The sequence below is a fragment of the Castanea sativa genome, chromosome 6 (genome assembly GCF_040712315.1).
Source record: "Castanea sativa cultivar Marrone di Chiusa Pesio chromosome 6, ASM4071231v1".
Classification (NCBI taxonomy): Eukaryota; Viridiplantae; Streptophyta; class Magnoliopsida; order Fagales; family Fagaceae; genus Castanea; species Castanea sativa.
Window position 1 is genome coordinate 36,981,473 of NC_134018.1, and position 14,850 is coordinate 36,996,322.

At 35.5% G+C, this 14,850-nt stretch overlaps 1 protein-coding gene across 1 annotated transcript in view; it reads left to right on the forward strand.

The window, feature by feature from the left end:
- LOC142638646 (two pore calcium channel protein 1-like) overlaps positions 1-13,318 on the forward strand; it is a 38,563-nt gene extending 25,245 nt beyond the window's left edge. Inside the window, exons 13-23 of the mRNA XM_075812692.1 lie at positions 29-172; positions 6,375-6,432; positions 7,766-7,873; positions 8,120-8,183; positions 8,570-8,738; positions 9,169-9,233; positions 9,456-9,546; positions 10,491-10,577; positions 11,503-11,580; positions 13,076-13,113; positions 13,213-13,318. Of these exons, the coding sequence (XP_075668807.1) occupies positions 29-172; positions 6,375-6,432; positions 7,766-7,873; positions 8,120-8,183; positions 8,570-8,738; positions 9,169-9,233; positions 9,456-9,546; positions 10,491-10,577; positions 11,503-11,580; positions 13,076-13,113; positions 13,213-13,297 (987 nt within the window). The 3' untranslated portion in view covers positions 13,298-13,318. The remainder of the gene's footprint in view (positions 1-28; positions 173-6,374; positions 6,433-7,765; positions 7,874-8,119; positions 8,184-8,569; positions 8,739-9,168; positions 9,234-9,455; positions 9,547-10,490; positions 10,578-11,502; positions 11,581-13,075; positions 13,114-13,212) is intronic.
- The last annotated feature ends 1,532 nt before the right edge of the window (positions 13,319-14,850 follow it).

Here is a 14,850-nt window from a genome sequence, read left to right on the forward strand (position 1 = left end):
TCTTTGATACTATGTATTTTTGTTGCAGGAATCTTGCTTTGAATATTTTCCATCAGTCTACAATTCACCCTGCTCTAAAAAGTTGAAAGGCTTTGTGCGGAGTCCTAGATTTGGATCCATTATATCCTTCATTCTCATACTGAATCTGTTTGCTGTTATTGTGGAAACAACGGTATGACCTATATTTTAATAGAACTGGTGCTTTACATTTGCCACCGTGGCCTGGTCAACATATATGGTTCATTGCCTTGGATTTATTTGATATTTATGAATTGAAGTTCCTCTTTAATATTCTTGTTTGATGCCTTTAGTGGTATGATCTTAGTGCTTATGAATAAACTTGCATTGACTCAATAAGGATGTAATTTCTAGATGCTATTTGTTGTCAAAGTTCATCATTGTGGTGTAAAAATAATTTATTTTTCGATCACTGCATGTTTCAAATGAAATAGAATTCAAATGGTCATAATTATTTTTCAGTGGTGTTTGTCATTTGGTTCTTGATTGGCTTTCCCAGCCCCCTTCCCCTACCCCATACCTGAGGGGACCCCTTTTAATTATTCCATGCGAATGGAATTGAGAACAATTTCAACAGGCAGCAACTTTCAGGGATCTTTAACCGCCCAAATGGGAAAGAGGAATTTACAATTTTTGGAGATAGATGAAACTGTCAATTTTATTATGGACATAGAGTGTTGACACGTCTCTGTGAATATATTATTTTGAGTATGTATATTATTCTTTGTTTTAGGGTTTTATACTGGCAGAATAACCGTAGATACTAAAGATAATGAGATAGGGACCGTTTGGTATGGTAGTTTAAGTAACACTTTTCAATTTTTAAACAACATTACACGTATTTTCACGTTTTTTCACCTACATGTATTTTCAAACAATGTTACTAGGACAACATTACCAAACGGCCCCATAATAATGAGGATGATGATTGCTATGAGTAGTGTTTACATAGGGCACATTTGACACACTGAATGGAGTTACAACAGTGATAATAATCTTTATTACTAGAAATAAAATGTGTTGTAATGAAATAACTAAACATATTCATACATTTGATTGTACGTTGTAACATTAGGAAATATCTTAGTTATTCAATTATTTTTTCTAAAAAGGAATAATTTTTAAATTTGAGAGGTTATTTTTATTTTTATTATTTATTTTTTGTAATTGTTGTGTGTATATGAAAAGTTTGTATATTTGTAAATATATTAATTTTAGAAATTATTACACCTAATCACCTACTAAGGAAAAACTATTACAACTTGTTTAGAGATGAAGGTTATTCCTCTTTTTTAAAAATAGTCATTCATAAAGAATGATTATTCTTTGTAATAAAAACATAACTCTCCTTTAGTTTTTCCCTGTTAAGATTGTGGAAGGAACTGAAAATAATTTCAAGGCACTTAACATCATTATACATCATGTAACACAGTAGTTCATATTAAAGGGATTAGTTATGGGAGGTTCTACTTTTGTTTTCATTGAATCTAAGACCTTTGAATTTGCTATTGAGGAAGGGGGTTCGTTTTTCTCTTTACGTATTTTTGAAAGAGGTAGGAACATCTCTCGTTCTGTCTGTATGGGTAAGGAGAGTGCGAAGAGTATTTTGTTTCACGTTGAGGAGCTGTCATCTAAGCAAAAGCCGGGTCAGTTTGCGAGAACTGTTCGGGAGGGAGATAGAATCCTTATCCTTCAGTTGGGGTCCAATGCCCATGGCACCTTTTTGTTGTTCTCTGAATTAGACAAAGGCCGCCGGAGGGGATCCATTGTCATACCGGAAGGGAACTTGGGCAGTGGATGGAGGGGGTTTGGAGTCCATTTGAGGAAGACAATCCTTCCAATTTATCAGAATTTTGGTGTTAAGCATAGGAGGGCCAACACGAAACCGGTGGGGGTGGTGGAGAAGTTCCGGCAGAACTATGAAGGTTTTGAAAACAGAGGGAAAGAGATGTTGTCAGGTTCCCAATTTTCGAAACCATATTTTTCTTGGGGAGGTATTTCCGGGATTGAAAAAGATTGTGATGGAATGGTTGTCACGTCGGTCACTAATGGCGATGCGTGTAGCAGTGGTAATGTATCGCTGACCTTGGAGATTTCCTTGCGAGTGGAACGTGGGAATGAAGGGAAGTGGCACGTGCTTTCTTCTATGATCAATGAGGTGGGCTCGGTTGCTGTGAAGCCCAGTGGTGACAAAAAGCTACACAGCTTTGAAACTATGTCAACAAATGATTGTGGGCCAGGTTTTAAAAATGTGGTTGCTGTGAAGCCTAGTGGGGATGATAATCTACACAGTTTTAAAACTGCTTTAACAAAGGGTAACGGGCCAAGTTTTAAAAAAGTGGTAACAAACGGTAGTGGGCCAAGGCCCCGGACTTCTTGGCAGCCCAAAGCCCAAGCTGGGCATCTTAATGTTTTGCCTCACAAGCCCAAGTCTAAGCTACAACGTTCCAGAACTAAACCCACCCTCTTTATATCAGATGAAACTCAGCCAAGTGTGGTTCCGATTGAGAGCTCCTCTCTTGCTTGCAACTCCGAGGTTCAGTCAAGTGAGTCTTCACCTCAGCCAAACGACTCGGGTTTTCACGATCCGGGGATCGGGTCTTCACTTTCTGCTACTGTGATCCCTCCTTTTGCTAGCACTTCTCTCTCGGTGCCTCTGAATGTGTTTCCTGGGTCTGGGTCTTTGGCGCCTTCCACCTTCTCTGCATGTGACGCTGACTTTGGGCTTCCGCCGATGCTTTCAAGCATGCTGCCTGATCAGTCACCCCTCTACACACATACGGTGGGTTTTAGTTCTCCGACGAGTGTAGCGGCTGGTATGGGGTCGGAAGAGGTGATTTTCGAGGCTGATTCGGTAAAGTCTTCTCAGCAAGCAGTGGGTTCGGAGAAGACAGAACAGCTTTCCACCGTAGCACCACTTGATTTTGGTCCTAGAATTAGTGATTATGTTGGAAATTTGAGTAGAACATGGGGTAATTCCAAAGATTGGATGCTTGAACTTCGGGATGGGAGGAAAATAGTTATTCCGCTCTCAGCTTTTCGTTCTCCTATTTCCGTGTCTGATCAGCATGCTTCGGAGGGTGTAATTAATTCAGGAATGGCTTCTCTTGTTAACGAGGGACAAATTGTTAGTTGGGATTCGGAGAGTGATGGTGTTGTGGGCTATGTTGACTCTGAGGTTGGGTCAGAGGGCAAAGATTGGGACTCTGAGGAGGGTTTGTTGAATTGGGACTTTTTAGGTGAACCGCTAGAAGTGGCACCTCTGGCAATGAATAATCCAGGGGTTATGGAAATCCCTGCAGTTGAGGTGGTTGAGGAACAAAATGATCCACCACATTTTTGAATTTACAGGAGACTGAGAAGCGGCCCACCGCTTCCTCCAACTTCTCCACAACCCTGTTGTCCCACATCAATAACACCCCACCTGAAGCACCCATAGAGCCTAAGTAGAGCCAATCCACATGTTGACCTCCCCACAAACTACAAATGACGCCTCTATTAATCAGCTCCATCTTAGTTTCTTGCAAACAAACAATATCCGCTTTCCACATACGGATCAAATTTCTAACCCGAAGACGCTTATCCCGCTCATTCAACCCTCTCACATTCCATGAAACAATTCTTAGATTCATTTAAGCACTACCACAGCCCGCTCCCTAGCAGCACTCTTGCTCCTTTCTGACTCATTCTCCTCACCCCAAGAACACAATAAATTCTTTAATTCACGATGTCCTTTATGCCCAGCCTTAACCATCTTCCTCGGTGAGACTACATCAATCATCCTCTTTTTGCTTCGAGCTTCTAAAGCTAAGAGCAAACCTGTTACTTGTTCTTCAAAACCCTCCAGCGAGGTCCCAACAGATCTTTGGAAAGCTTTAATTCTATTAGTTACCCATTGAGACAATTTGGTATTATCTACATCCACCGTAGCTTGCCTACTTATTTTCTTTCTCTCCTTCCTATCCCAGTTAAGGTGGCTAAGCGGATGGAGGAATTACAAAGAAATTTTCTTTGGAATGGTATTGGTGACGATCGTAAACTTCATTTAGTGAATTGGTCTAAGGTCTGTAGGCCAGTGAAGAATGGAGGGCTAGGCATTCGGTGCTTGAGAAGGTTTAATTCTGCCCTTCTAGCCAAATGGTTGTGGCGTTATGGTGAGGAGAATGATGCCCTTTGGAGAAGGGTCATTGGGGCGAAGTATGGGAATGACTGGGGTGGTTGGTGTACAAAATCTGTGTCTGGGGCTTATGGTGTTTGTTTGTGGAAGTCCATTAGAAGGGGTTGGCTGAATTTTTCCAAGTTCCTTCGGTATGATGTGGGTGATGGTACTCGTGTGAAGTTTTGGGTTGATGTGTGGTGTGGGGATAGTCCTCTTAAGGAGGCGTTTCCAGATTTATACAATATTAGTAGGACAAGGGATGCTTTAGTCTCTGAGGTTATGTGCTATGCAAATGGGAGTATTTTTTGGAACCTACAATTTCGCCGTTTTGTGAATGATCAAGAGTCACACTCTTTGGATTCGTGTATGGCTTTAATCTATTCCACAAAGGTGCGGGGTGTAGGTTCTGACAAGCTTTGTTGGAAGCTAGCCAGCAGCCGTGGTTTTGTGGTGAGTGGGTATTATCACTCCCTTTCCCCTCCCCCCATTGCCACTCCCTTCCCTTGGAAAATGATATGGCAATCGAAGGTCCCCCCCGGGTTGCTTTTTTTTCTTGGACTGCTGCTCTAGGCAAGATTCTTACTATTGATAATCTTCGGAAAAGGCACTTTGTTGTCCTTGAGTGGTGTTATGTGTAAAAGGTGTGGGGAATCTGTTGATCATCTCCTCCTTCACTGTCCTATAGCTTTTGAGATGTGGAGTATGGTCTTTTGCTTGTTTGGTATTTGTTGGGTGATGCCGCAAAGGGTAGTGGATCTATTGGATTGTTGGGCTTGCAATTTCAGGCATCATCACAATATAGTGATTTGGTGATGTGGTGTATCTGGCGGGAACGGAATTCTAGAAGTTTTGAGGGTCGCGATCGGTCCATTCTTGAGATTAAGTCTTTTTTCTTTTTTACTCTTCTGGAATGGTGTTTAGTTTTACCATCTTTTTCTTGTCTTTCCCTTCCTATTTTGCTTGATCATTGTAATTTGGTTTCTTAATGTTTTTGCCTCTTTAGTACATTTCCTATGTACGGGGCTGTGTTCTTCTCTAATATATTTTTATCGTTACTTATCAAAAAAAAATAAAAACATAACTAAACTACAGAATAGATAAACCATAGTAATAATTATTACATTACAGTGTCTATTATAGTCTACTAAACATACCCATAATAAGGGGTAAATGTGTAATAATGTACCAAGGTTGACAACAAGATAATAAAAGTACTGATCATGCCATTTTCAGCTGAAGCGTCCTCTAAATTGTACTCCTTTTTTGGCCTAGATTGCAACGAGTTTGCAGCTTGAGTTGCCCATGATTGCAGTGCTGGGTAATTCTTTTTCCCATATTGTCAGCTGTGGATGTGTCACTGTTGAATGATTAAATCGCAGACCCCACAACAATCGAGGCTTAGAAGAGGAATGCTTTTACATGTTAACTAACAAAGGCACCTAGTTAAGTGCTAATTGCAAATATGATGTCAGAAATATTCTACCAGTCATTTTTGTCAATTGATTCTGGGTCAACATCCTGAATGATGTTAGTGTTCCAGATTTATCTACCTTAAGAACAGCCGTTTCCACTACTCTTTACATGTCATCATTTTCAGTTAGGTTTTAGAATAAGAAAATTGATGATACGTCTACCATCTGATACCTGGTCTATTTGGTTTCAAACTATAATACCAATGTTCATTCTTTAGGATGATGAAAGGCTCCAGCACACTTACTAAAGTGAGAGATGAGGCCATTAATAGGGATATTTTGGCATTAAAAGGAAAGTAATATTTCCCTCTACATTCTCAGAAAGGAGTGAGGAAACCTTTCTAATCAATGTTGAGAGAGAGAGAGAGCCCGTTAATATGAATCTTTTGGCATTAAATGAAAAGTAATATTTCCCTCTAACATTCTCAGAAAATACTGAGGAAGCCTTTCTAATCAATGCTCCATTAATGGAGATACTCTTTGACCTTCTTGCAATTCAAAAACAAAAAATCTGACAGAACCAAGAATCAAATATTTAAATTCATTTCTTGAACACTTTGATACTCAATGGCACTCCAAACTATTAATAGAGTTGTTTTTGAAATAGAGTTGTGCTTTTGGTTTCTTGATTACTGGATCCAGAACAATTAATTGGCAAGTGGCTCATGTATCTTTATCCTGACATTTATAAATCGTGCTAATGTGGAACGCTTATTTTGTTGCAGCTTGATATAAAAAATAATTCTGCTCAAAAGGTGTGGCAAGAGGTAGAGTTTGTCTTTGGTAAGCGCTTGCTGAGGATCAACTTATCTTCATATGTACATGTGTGAATTATTGCTGAACTAACAATCTATAGTCTGAAGATGTTTATGGTGAACTTTTGAGTTGATGCAAGTCTAGCATTTGCATATCTGTAGATTCAGAAAATTAAGACAACCTAGATTTTTCAGCCACTATTCATGGTTGGCTGCTAAAGTTGTCCATTAAAGGATTTTCATTGTTACAATTAGCTTGTAGTGGATTAACATATTAAAAAGGCAGTTAGTGACCTTGGTAGTTATGTCAGTGATGAGAGCTTGAAATGATCCATCATAACTATGTATATATTCAATGGTTGAGATGGTCAATTCTGTTCTAACCATCAGCATTGATGTTTGGAACCAATATTGATAGCCTTCCTGAATGTTGATACCTTTTCAAGCACAAGCCAGAAGCATAAGTGTATTATATTTGAACCAAGGCTATGCTTAGGGTCTTGTAGATCACATGTGAGGGAAAGTGCAACATATGAATGCTAGATGAGAAACGCACTGAAGCTTGACAAGCCAGAACTTTTGAACAATAAAATTAAAATAAAGGATAGGAACCTAGGAATCAGCTCCTATGCTTGCTTGGAGTCAGAACCATGTGAGAAAAAAAAAACCACTAGGAGTCTGCACCAGACAAAAAACCAAAAGAAACTTTCATTCATCGATATCGCATCTCCTTGAAAGGAGCACAATAGTTTGCTTATATTGGAATACTAAATCCTAATTCTAATTAGTATAGGAAACCCCACTTATTGAATGATAAAAGTACACTAAGCTTTAAATAAAAATACTAATTAACCTAATTGAGTACTGGGGCCTAAATAAAATAAAATTTTAATTAATGTCCAAAAAGAAATAAAACTGAAACAAAATAAATTGTTGCGTGTGGTTCCCACATCATCAACAACACACACACACATGCTCAGGCAAAGGAGCATTCTGAATAATAGCTAAACTTATTGATGGCAGTGTTGGCAGCCTCCATTGCTGCTAGACTGACTATTAGACTTATTGATGCATGCTCGCTTAGCAGGAAATACTTGATAATCTTGGGTAATAGTCTTTGGTAGTGATGGCAAGTGAAAATGTAACTACTATACATGTTCTGACTTGGGCTAGAAGTCTATTTTCTGCATTGAGAGTTTTCAGTGTTGGTACTCCTTTAGAAATGTTGTACTTATTAACTTGCTCTTTATTACCTGTTTGGTCTCATTACTCCAAATTATGTGTGCTATATAGACTAATCTTAGTTTCTGTTTCTGAAATTAATAGGTGGCTTTTTCTTATTTTGTCTTTTTATTCCACAGGATGGATATATGTGCTGGAAATGGCTTTAAAAATATATTCATTTGGATTTGAGAATTATTGGAGGGATGGTCAAAACCGCTTTGATTTTATGATCACTTGGATAATAGGTAATCAAATTGGAAAATAACATCCCTTTGTAGTACTATTTATTGCAATTTCTTTACAAATCAATCTTATAGGCATCATAACAATATTGCCAAATTTGATAAATGGAATTGTCTATAGAAACAACTTTTACTATTGCTAATTGGCCCTTATGATTATTATATGGAATAAACATCATTTACTTCTTTGGTTTGTGTTATTCTCTATTCCATTATATTACTATTGATTGATGATTCTTTTGTCTGCAGTTATCGTAGAAACCTTGACTTTTGTGGCCCCTCAAGGACTTACTTTCCTTTCCAATGGCGAATGGTAGGGAATATTTTTCTTCTTTACATGAGAGTTCATCATTTTCCCTCACTATATTTGTCCTAACTCTTTGCTATTGAGTTTTTACATAATATGAAAATCTTTGAAGAATATAAGTTTCTTAGTCTAGGCATGATGACAATTTTTTGGATGATCTTTACATGACCTCCGCATTGACTTCATCAAATTGCTCTCAATGTAGGATACTTCTTAATGATATTTACAAGTTTCTTATAGGAAAATACTAGTGATCATACCACGGACCTGTATTTCCTTTGATGTCCACAGAACATTAAGTTGATAAATTTGATACAGGAATTTTATGGTTTATCATAGCTTTTAAAGCACTTCCTCATCTACAATTATTTCTCCTTTGTTAATGTTTACAGGATTCGCTACCTTCTCCTCATAAGAATGTTAAGATTGATAAGGCTGCTGATGTACGTCAAGCGTTACCGTGCCTTCATTGCCACTTTCATAACCCTTATACCAAGTTTGATGCCATACCTTGGAACCATATTTTGTGTCCTATGTATTTATTGCTCTCTTGGTGTACAGGTAAATTCTTTTCTTCAGCTAGCTTTCAAAGAAAGTAATTGACTAATATAAAGATGCTCTTCTTCTTTCTTCACCAATCCATGCTTCCCTATTATATTAAATGGAAATACATGGAAAATGTCTAACCTGTACTTATACAATTTTTCTTCAGCATATGTTTGGAAATACTCAAGTTTCTGTTGTGTCTTCACAGATTTAAAATTTAATATATAGTGTGGAGGGTCAATTTTATACCTAATTGATTTAGACCTAGTTTCAAAAGTTCCATCAGTCACATTTTGAAGGTTGATAATTCTAATCTATAGGTCCTTATCATTTGATACAGCATGTCTTTTAGACATCTAATAGCTATATCCATGTATAATATTGAATATTTCCCCATTTATGTTACCATAAAAATATTCTCCAATTTTTTTCTTCTAATTTTTAGATCTTTGGTGGGATTGTCAATGCTGGAAATGCCAGTTTGGACAGGACTGATCTTTCGGAAGATGAGTATCCTTTATTCATTAATAAACTATTTTCTAAGGTTTCATTTTATCCAGCCATGGCATAACTGTGATATCTTTCTGTTCTATATTGATAATAAAAGGCTATTATAGGAAAATTCTATTAGATTATTAATATTCAATCATTTTGTAAATTGTTTATTGCTTCTGCAAAGATTTAATTGCAACAAATGTCAATTTCTTCAGACAATTTTCTTAACAAAATCAGCTATTTACTTTTCAATTTCAATGACTATCCGAATGGAATGGTGACACTTTTCAATTTACTGGTCATGGGAAATTGGCAGGCATGGATGCAGGTATAACTACTGTTTTATTTGTAATTTTTGTTGAATTATATTATCCTAAATGATCATCTTTCTCTACATAGTGAATGATACTGTCTGTTTGGCTATTCTTCTATGATTTATGTCCTCATGGAATGCTTGCTGGGATTTTCCCCTTTTTTTTTTCTTTTTTTTTTTTCTCTTTTTTATTTTGAAATGTGATTATGAGAAGCTAGGCTTTCTTGACTGTACCTCCATGTTGACAGAAGATTTGGGGTTCTTTATGAGGGAGCTGTTAATGGGTTGGCTACTCTGAACCTACCTGAAATACAAATTGGAAATCTGCTAACTACAACCACTAGATCTGTAATGCATTGCAAAGATTGCACGGATCTAGACAATCCATGCATTTTGATCCCACATGGGACCCATGGATTTTATTTAGGCTTCACCTAGTGGATGGTTTGTAGGAACTCCCACGTAAGAGAACTGATCTTGTGGGAACCTGTCACAACCCAAACTCAATCAAACAATTGGTTCTTATGAGTCACAGATGCAACCATATTCTTGGGCACATTTCTGTTCATGCATGTCCTGCCATGATGGGAAAGTGTTGTATCTGACACCAATTCTCTCTCCTTCAACGTGTTCAAGTTACTTGGTATGATCCAGGTCATTGTGTCTGTCCCAGCATCAAGGCTTAAATCCTTTTTTGGTTCAGTAGAGTTACTAGCTTAGCACTAAAGCATTTGTTTTCCAGCCTACAGAATATTTGTTCATTTAAAATGTCAGTAAACCGCATGTAGTGCATACAACTAATATTTGGACTATAGAAGAGGTTCAGGCATATTTAAGTTGTTATTAGCAGTTCTTCGTTAATCCTGAGTTATTACTTTTATGGTTCAATTAGTTAAAATTGAACTATAATTGTGACATACACTTTGTGTCATTATTTTAATTGCCATTCATCATTTCAGAGCTACAAGGAATTAACAGGAACTGCATGGAGCCTCACTTACTTTGTCAGCTTCTACTTAATAACTGTATTACTGCTTTTAAATTTGGTAAGTTTTATTAGCTTTTGCTCCATTTTTTTTCCAACCATGTTGCCTTTATGTTTTTTAAAATTAATAAGTTACACAAGCACTTAGTGTGGTCTGAACCCACTACAGGAGAAGGAGGTGCCATTTGAGCTAAAGCTTATTGGCCCTTTCTCCATGTGTTACAGAAGCAAAATGCCTGCCATTTGATTGTTTTGCAATTTATGAGGTAGAGCAACTTTGTTTCTTGAATAAGATGCTGCAGGAACAGATTTTCAGTAATTGACTAAAACCAAAGTTGAAATATGTCATTACAATTTTGTTTGCTAAAATTTCACATAGAGAGTGACAGTAATTACCTTTATGCATGAAGCATTCATACATAGTAACTTCACAAGGGTCAGCCTATAACAAAGAACAGTTTTGGTTTGGCTAAGTTAGGGGCCCTGATCCCATCCTAAAGATTTTTACATGTGACTCCAGACAGGGTTGTTGAGAATGACTTACTTTTAACATTTTAAGGATTTTCTTACTGGGAATTTGGAATATGAGAAGCCTTTGCTGCTGTGGCATTGTTGTCTTAATCTTAAATTTATTTGTTTAGTAAATGAAGAAGCTATACTTGGAAAAGATGCCCCTTTGCTTAATGTGGGTAATTTTGAGAGAAAGAAACAATTATACATTTTAATGATATTGAGCTCTCGTTTATCGATCTGATATCATTATTTTTTAGGCAGTTGTAGTTTGAATTGGGCTTTAGAAGCATGTTCTAATGTAGAGTTTATTTATTCTACTTCTTTTAGGTTACAATTTTTGTGAATTGTATTGCTTTAGGTTTGCTTTATAATGTCCTGTTGACATGATGTGTTCCTCTTTTCAAAACAATTGTGTATTAATTACCCAAACAAATAAAGATTAACTTTAGAGTTTGTTTTTCATGTAATTTCAGATTGTAGCTTTTGTATTGGAGGCATTCTTTGCTGAAATGGAACTCGAGTCATTAGAAAACTTTGAAGAACAGGATAAGGTTGGTAGCTTTTCTGCACTTATTATTACAATAGAAAATTAAAGTTATGCAGCCAGGTCCATCTCTTGAAAATGTGAGCATGATGCAGATATATGATTTCCCTTTCACTTAAGAAAATTACATAAATCCTCCTATAATTCTAGGGTGATTTTCAAATTAACTCTTGAGTTTCTCATTCCATCAATATCCACCCTTTAGTTTCAAAATTGTTGCAATCTAGATCTTTATTGAGGTTTAATTAACTAGAGATATTGGAAATTCAAGCAAACTGCACTGAGAGCTACTTGGAGGCTGAAGGCCTTTCACATGAACGATAAAATGACAGAACAAACTTACAAAATGATGGCATCTTCATTAAATTGTGTTTATTGATTAGGTTTTACATATAAATAAAGCGTTTTCTGAATTTTGTTTTGTGCCAAAATACCATCTGCAACTCTTGTGTAGAATTTTTATTGCTTAGATAAATTCTAAGTACAACTTATATGGATTTCCATTATTTTTAGTTAACAAATTCAAAGACTTACTAAGAGCACATTGTAACACTTTTAAGATTATAGGGTTGACATTAGTGCAATCAAAACTTTTAGGTTTAGTTTGACGCTAATACCAAGCTCTGGGGTTTATTTTGTAATTACTTATAAATATATTTTGGAAATTGTTTGATTATCATGTTTCTGGGTTGTGAAATCCTATAATTGGTTAAGATGGAGACACAACTCAAGAAAAAAAATATATCGCATCATGATTTGATTTTAGCATCTAACTTGTCATTTTCTGGTTTTCATTAACTATCTAACTAATCAATTTTAAAGGAACGTTTTTTTGAAAGTTACATGGGTTGTAGTGCATACAAGCTCAGGATACCTCTTGATTTGCCTCCTACTGATTTGGATTATTGATCCACTTGTATGAGCAGAGATAATGCAGGCAATTCAAAAGTTTTAAAATTGAAATTGCAATTATTTCCTAAGTCAGGTTGTTTTGCATGTTGCTCAAATCTTCAATGATGTTAATAGGACCATGTTAGGTTATCTATTCAGGCTTCAGAAATGATTAAGATGGAAGTTTGCCCACATTGCTCAGCATTGCCATATATATGTTCTGAAAGTTAATTGATATCTATATTTTTGCAAAACAAAATTGGCAGAGTAATGGCTTCTTTGCTTTTAATTAGCAATAGATAAATCATTATTGTTATCCACAGAACTTATCACCTCCATTAGAATTATTTTCCTAAACTAATCATCTGTTGTTGTTAGTAGGAGCCTTTTTTTACCATCATACATATAAGCTGCACCAACCCTCAATATTTGAAATGAAATCTTATTGACCATAATTAGAGTTTTTCTTGCTTTTAACTGGTTGTTGTTTGTGTTAGTCTTTCTTTCTTGTCACCATAGTCTCCAATATTTTTGATCCCCTCACCAGTTTATACTTACAGTTTATGAAAATATTTAAATCATATAATTATTTTATTACCTTTTCAATCTAGGAAGTACAAGGCGGAAAGGATCGTCGACGATCTGTTGGGTATGTATGGTAAACTAGTTTAAAGATTTGGAAAGCTCTATTTGCATCCATTTTTGGACGTTAACAGCTACCTTGTCTTGTTCTTTTGGCTTGGTGCAGTACAAAATCACGGAGCCAGAGGGTTGATCTCCTTCTTCATCATATGTTGAGTGCAGAGCTCGATAAAGAGCCCCCCAACCCATAGATTTGCTTCATTACACTTGTGGTAACTGAACTAGACCTCACAAAATCTTTTTACCAAGATTTGATCACTTTATAAGACTGAAAAGCGACATTTTGTTTTCCCATTGGATTTGCTATTGTGAATTACAAGTTAGAACTTCACAAATTTCTCATTGTAACTCTGCTTATGACAATTTTTTGCTTTCCATTGCAATAGCTAACTTGTTACCATTTTATGTCTTGTGAACTATAGAGAAAAATTCTGAAGCCGTTTTGCCCTTGCTTTGGGGTATTTAGCCTTTACTCTTTAGTGGTTAGCAAAGCAAAAGAATTGTTTCAGTTGACTCGTCCCGGAAGGAACCATGCAGTTGCTTTAATTAGTGAGCAGCAGACACACTTTGTTTTTCATGCCATTGGTACCAGGTTCTCCTTTTTGGCAGGCAGCTTAATTTCTGTTAGTCTACACAGCTTATGTTCTCCAAAAGGCCCCCCTCCCCCCTTTCTTTTTGGGGTACAGAGTTTGATTACAAGACTAGTTAGGCACAAGCTGCCGTGGAAAAAAAGTACTGTAGTAATTAAGGTTAATTCTAGATTTTATTTGTATTACAAAACAAATATATGAATCATTTGGTTTTTAAACTATATAGAAATTTACATTAATCAAAATAGACATTAATTTTGAGAATTTTGATAATTATGTCATAAAAAGTTAATCTCATTTGTTTAAGAATTTTGATCAACCACAAAGTTAGGGTAGTTACTTAACATATAAGTATTTATTTGACTATAATAGTTTTTTAGTACTTACTTGTTAAAGACAATATATTTATTCTTTAAAAACTTCTAAGAATGATAACGAATATTATCTTCCAATACTAAAGAACTGAGTTTTGCTAAGAAATTTAAAATAAAAAAAATAAAAAAAAAAGATAACAAAAGGCATGTGTCATCGAATATCATCATTAACTTTCTAAGAATTTTTATTATTTAAAACTCAAAATACATAAAGAAAATTTAGCAGAAATAATTTAGACATTACACAACAAAATATCTTAAGAACCATAAGCTTTCATTAGGGTTTAACTGAGAGAATAACAATATGACATATCTGCTCGGGAAAAATTTCTTGATTTTAAAGTTTAGGAAAAAATTATAAACTACCCGTCCCCAAACAGGATCAAATATGTTTTTTTTCTAAGTTTTTGTTTTTGTTTTTGCTTTTGTGTGCAAAATTATGTGTTTTTACTTAAAATAGTGTAAAAAAAATATACAAAAAGTCAACCCAAGAAAATTGTATGTGAAATAATGAATTTTAGCTCAACAAAGTTGATTAAACCAACAAAATTTTTCTAAAAACATAATAGAATGACGCAACATTTTCATAATACTTTTATAATTTTGTTATATTTTATTTTAACTTGTAAAGAATTGACAGCTCAGCAGTTTTGAAAATATTATAACAACATCAAGATGTCTTTAACATTTTTCACACAAAAAAAATGTTATGTCTGATATTTTCACAACAAATCATAAGTAGTAGGTTTTTATAAGTTATTATTAGTGGGCAAAAAAGTA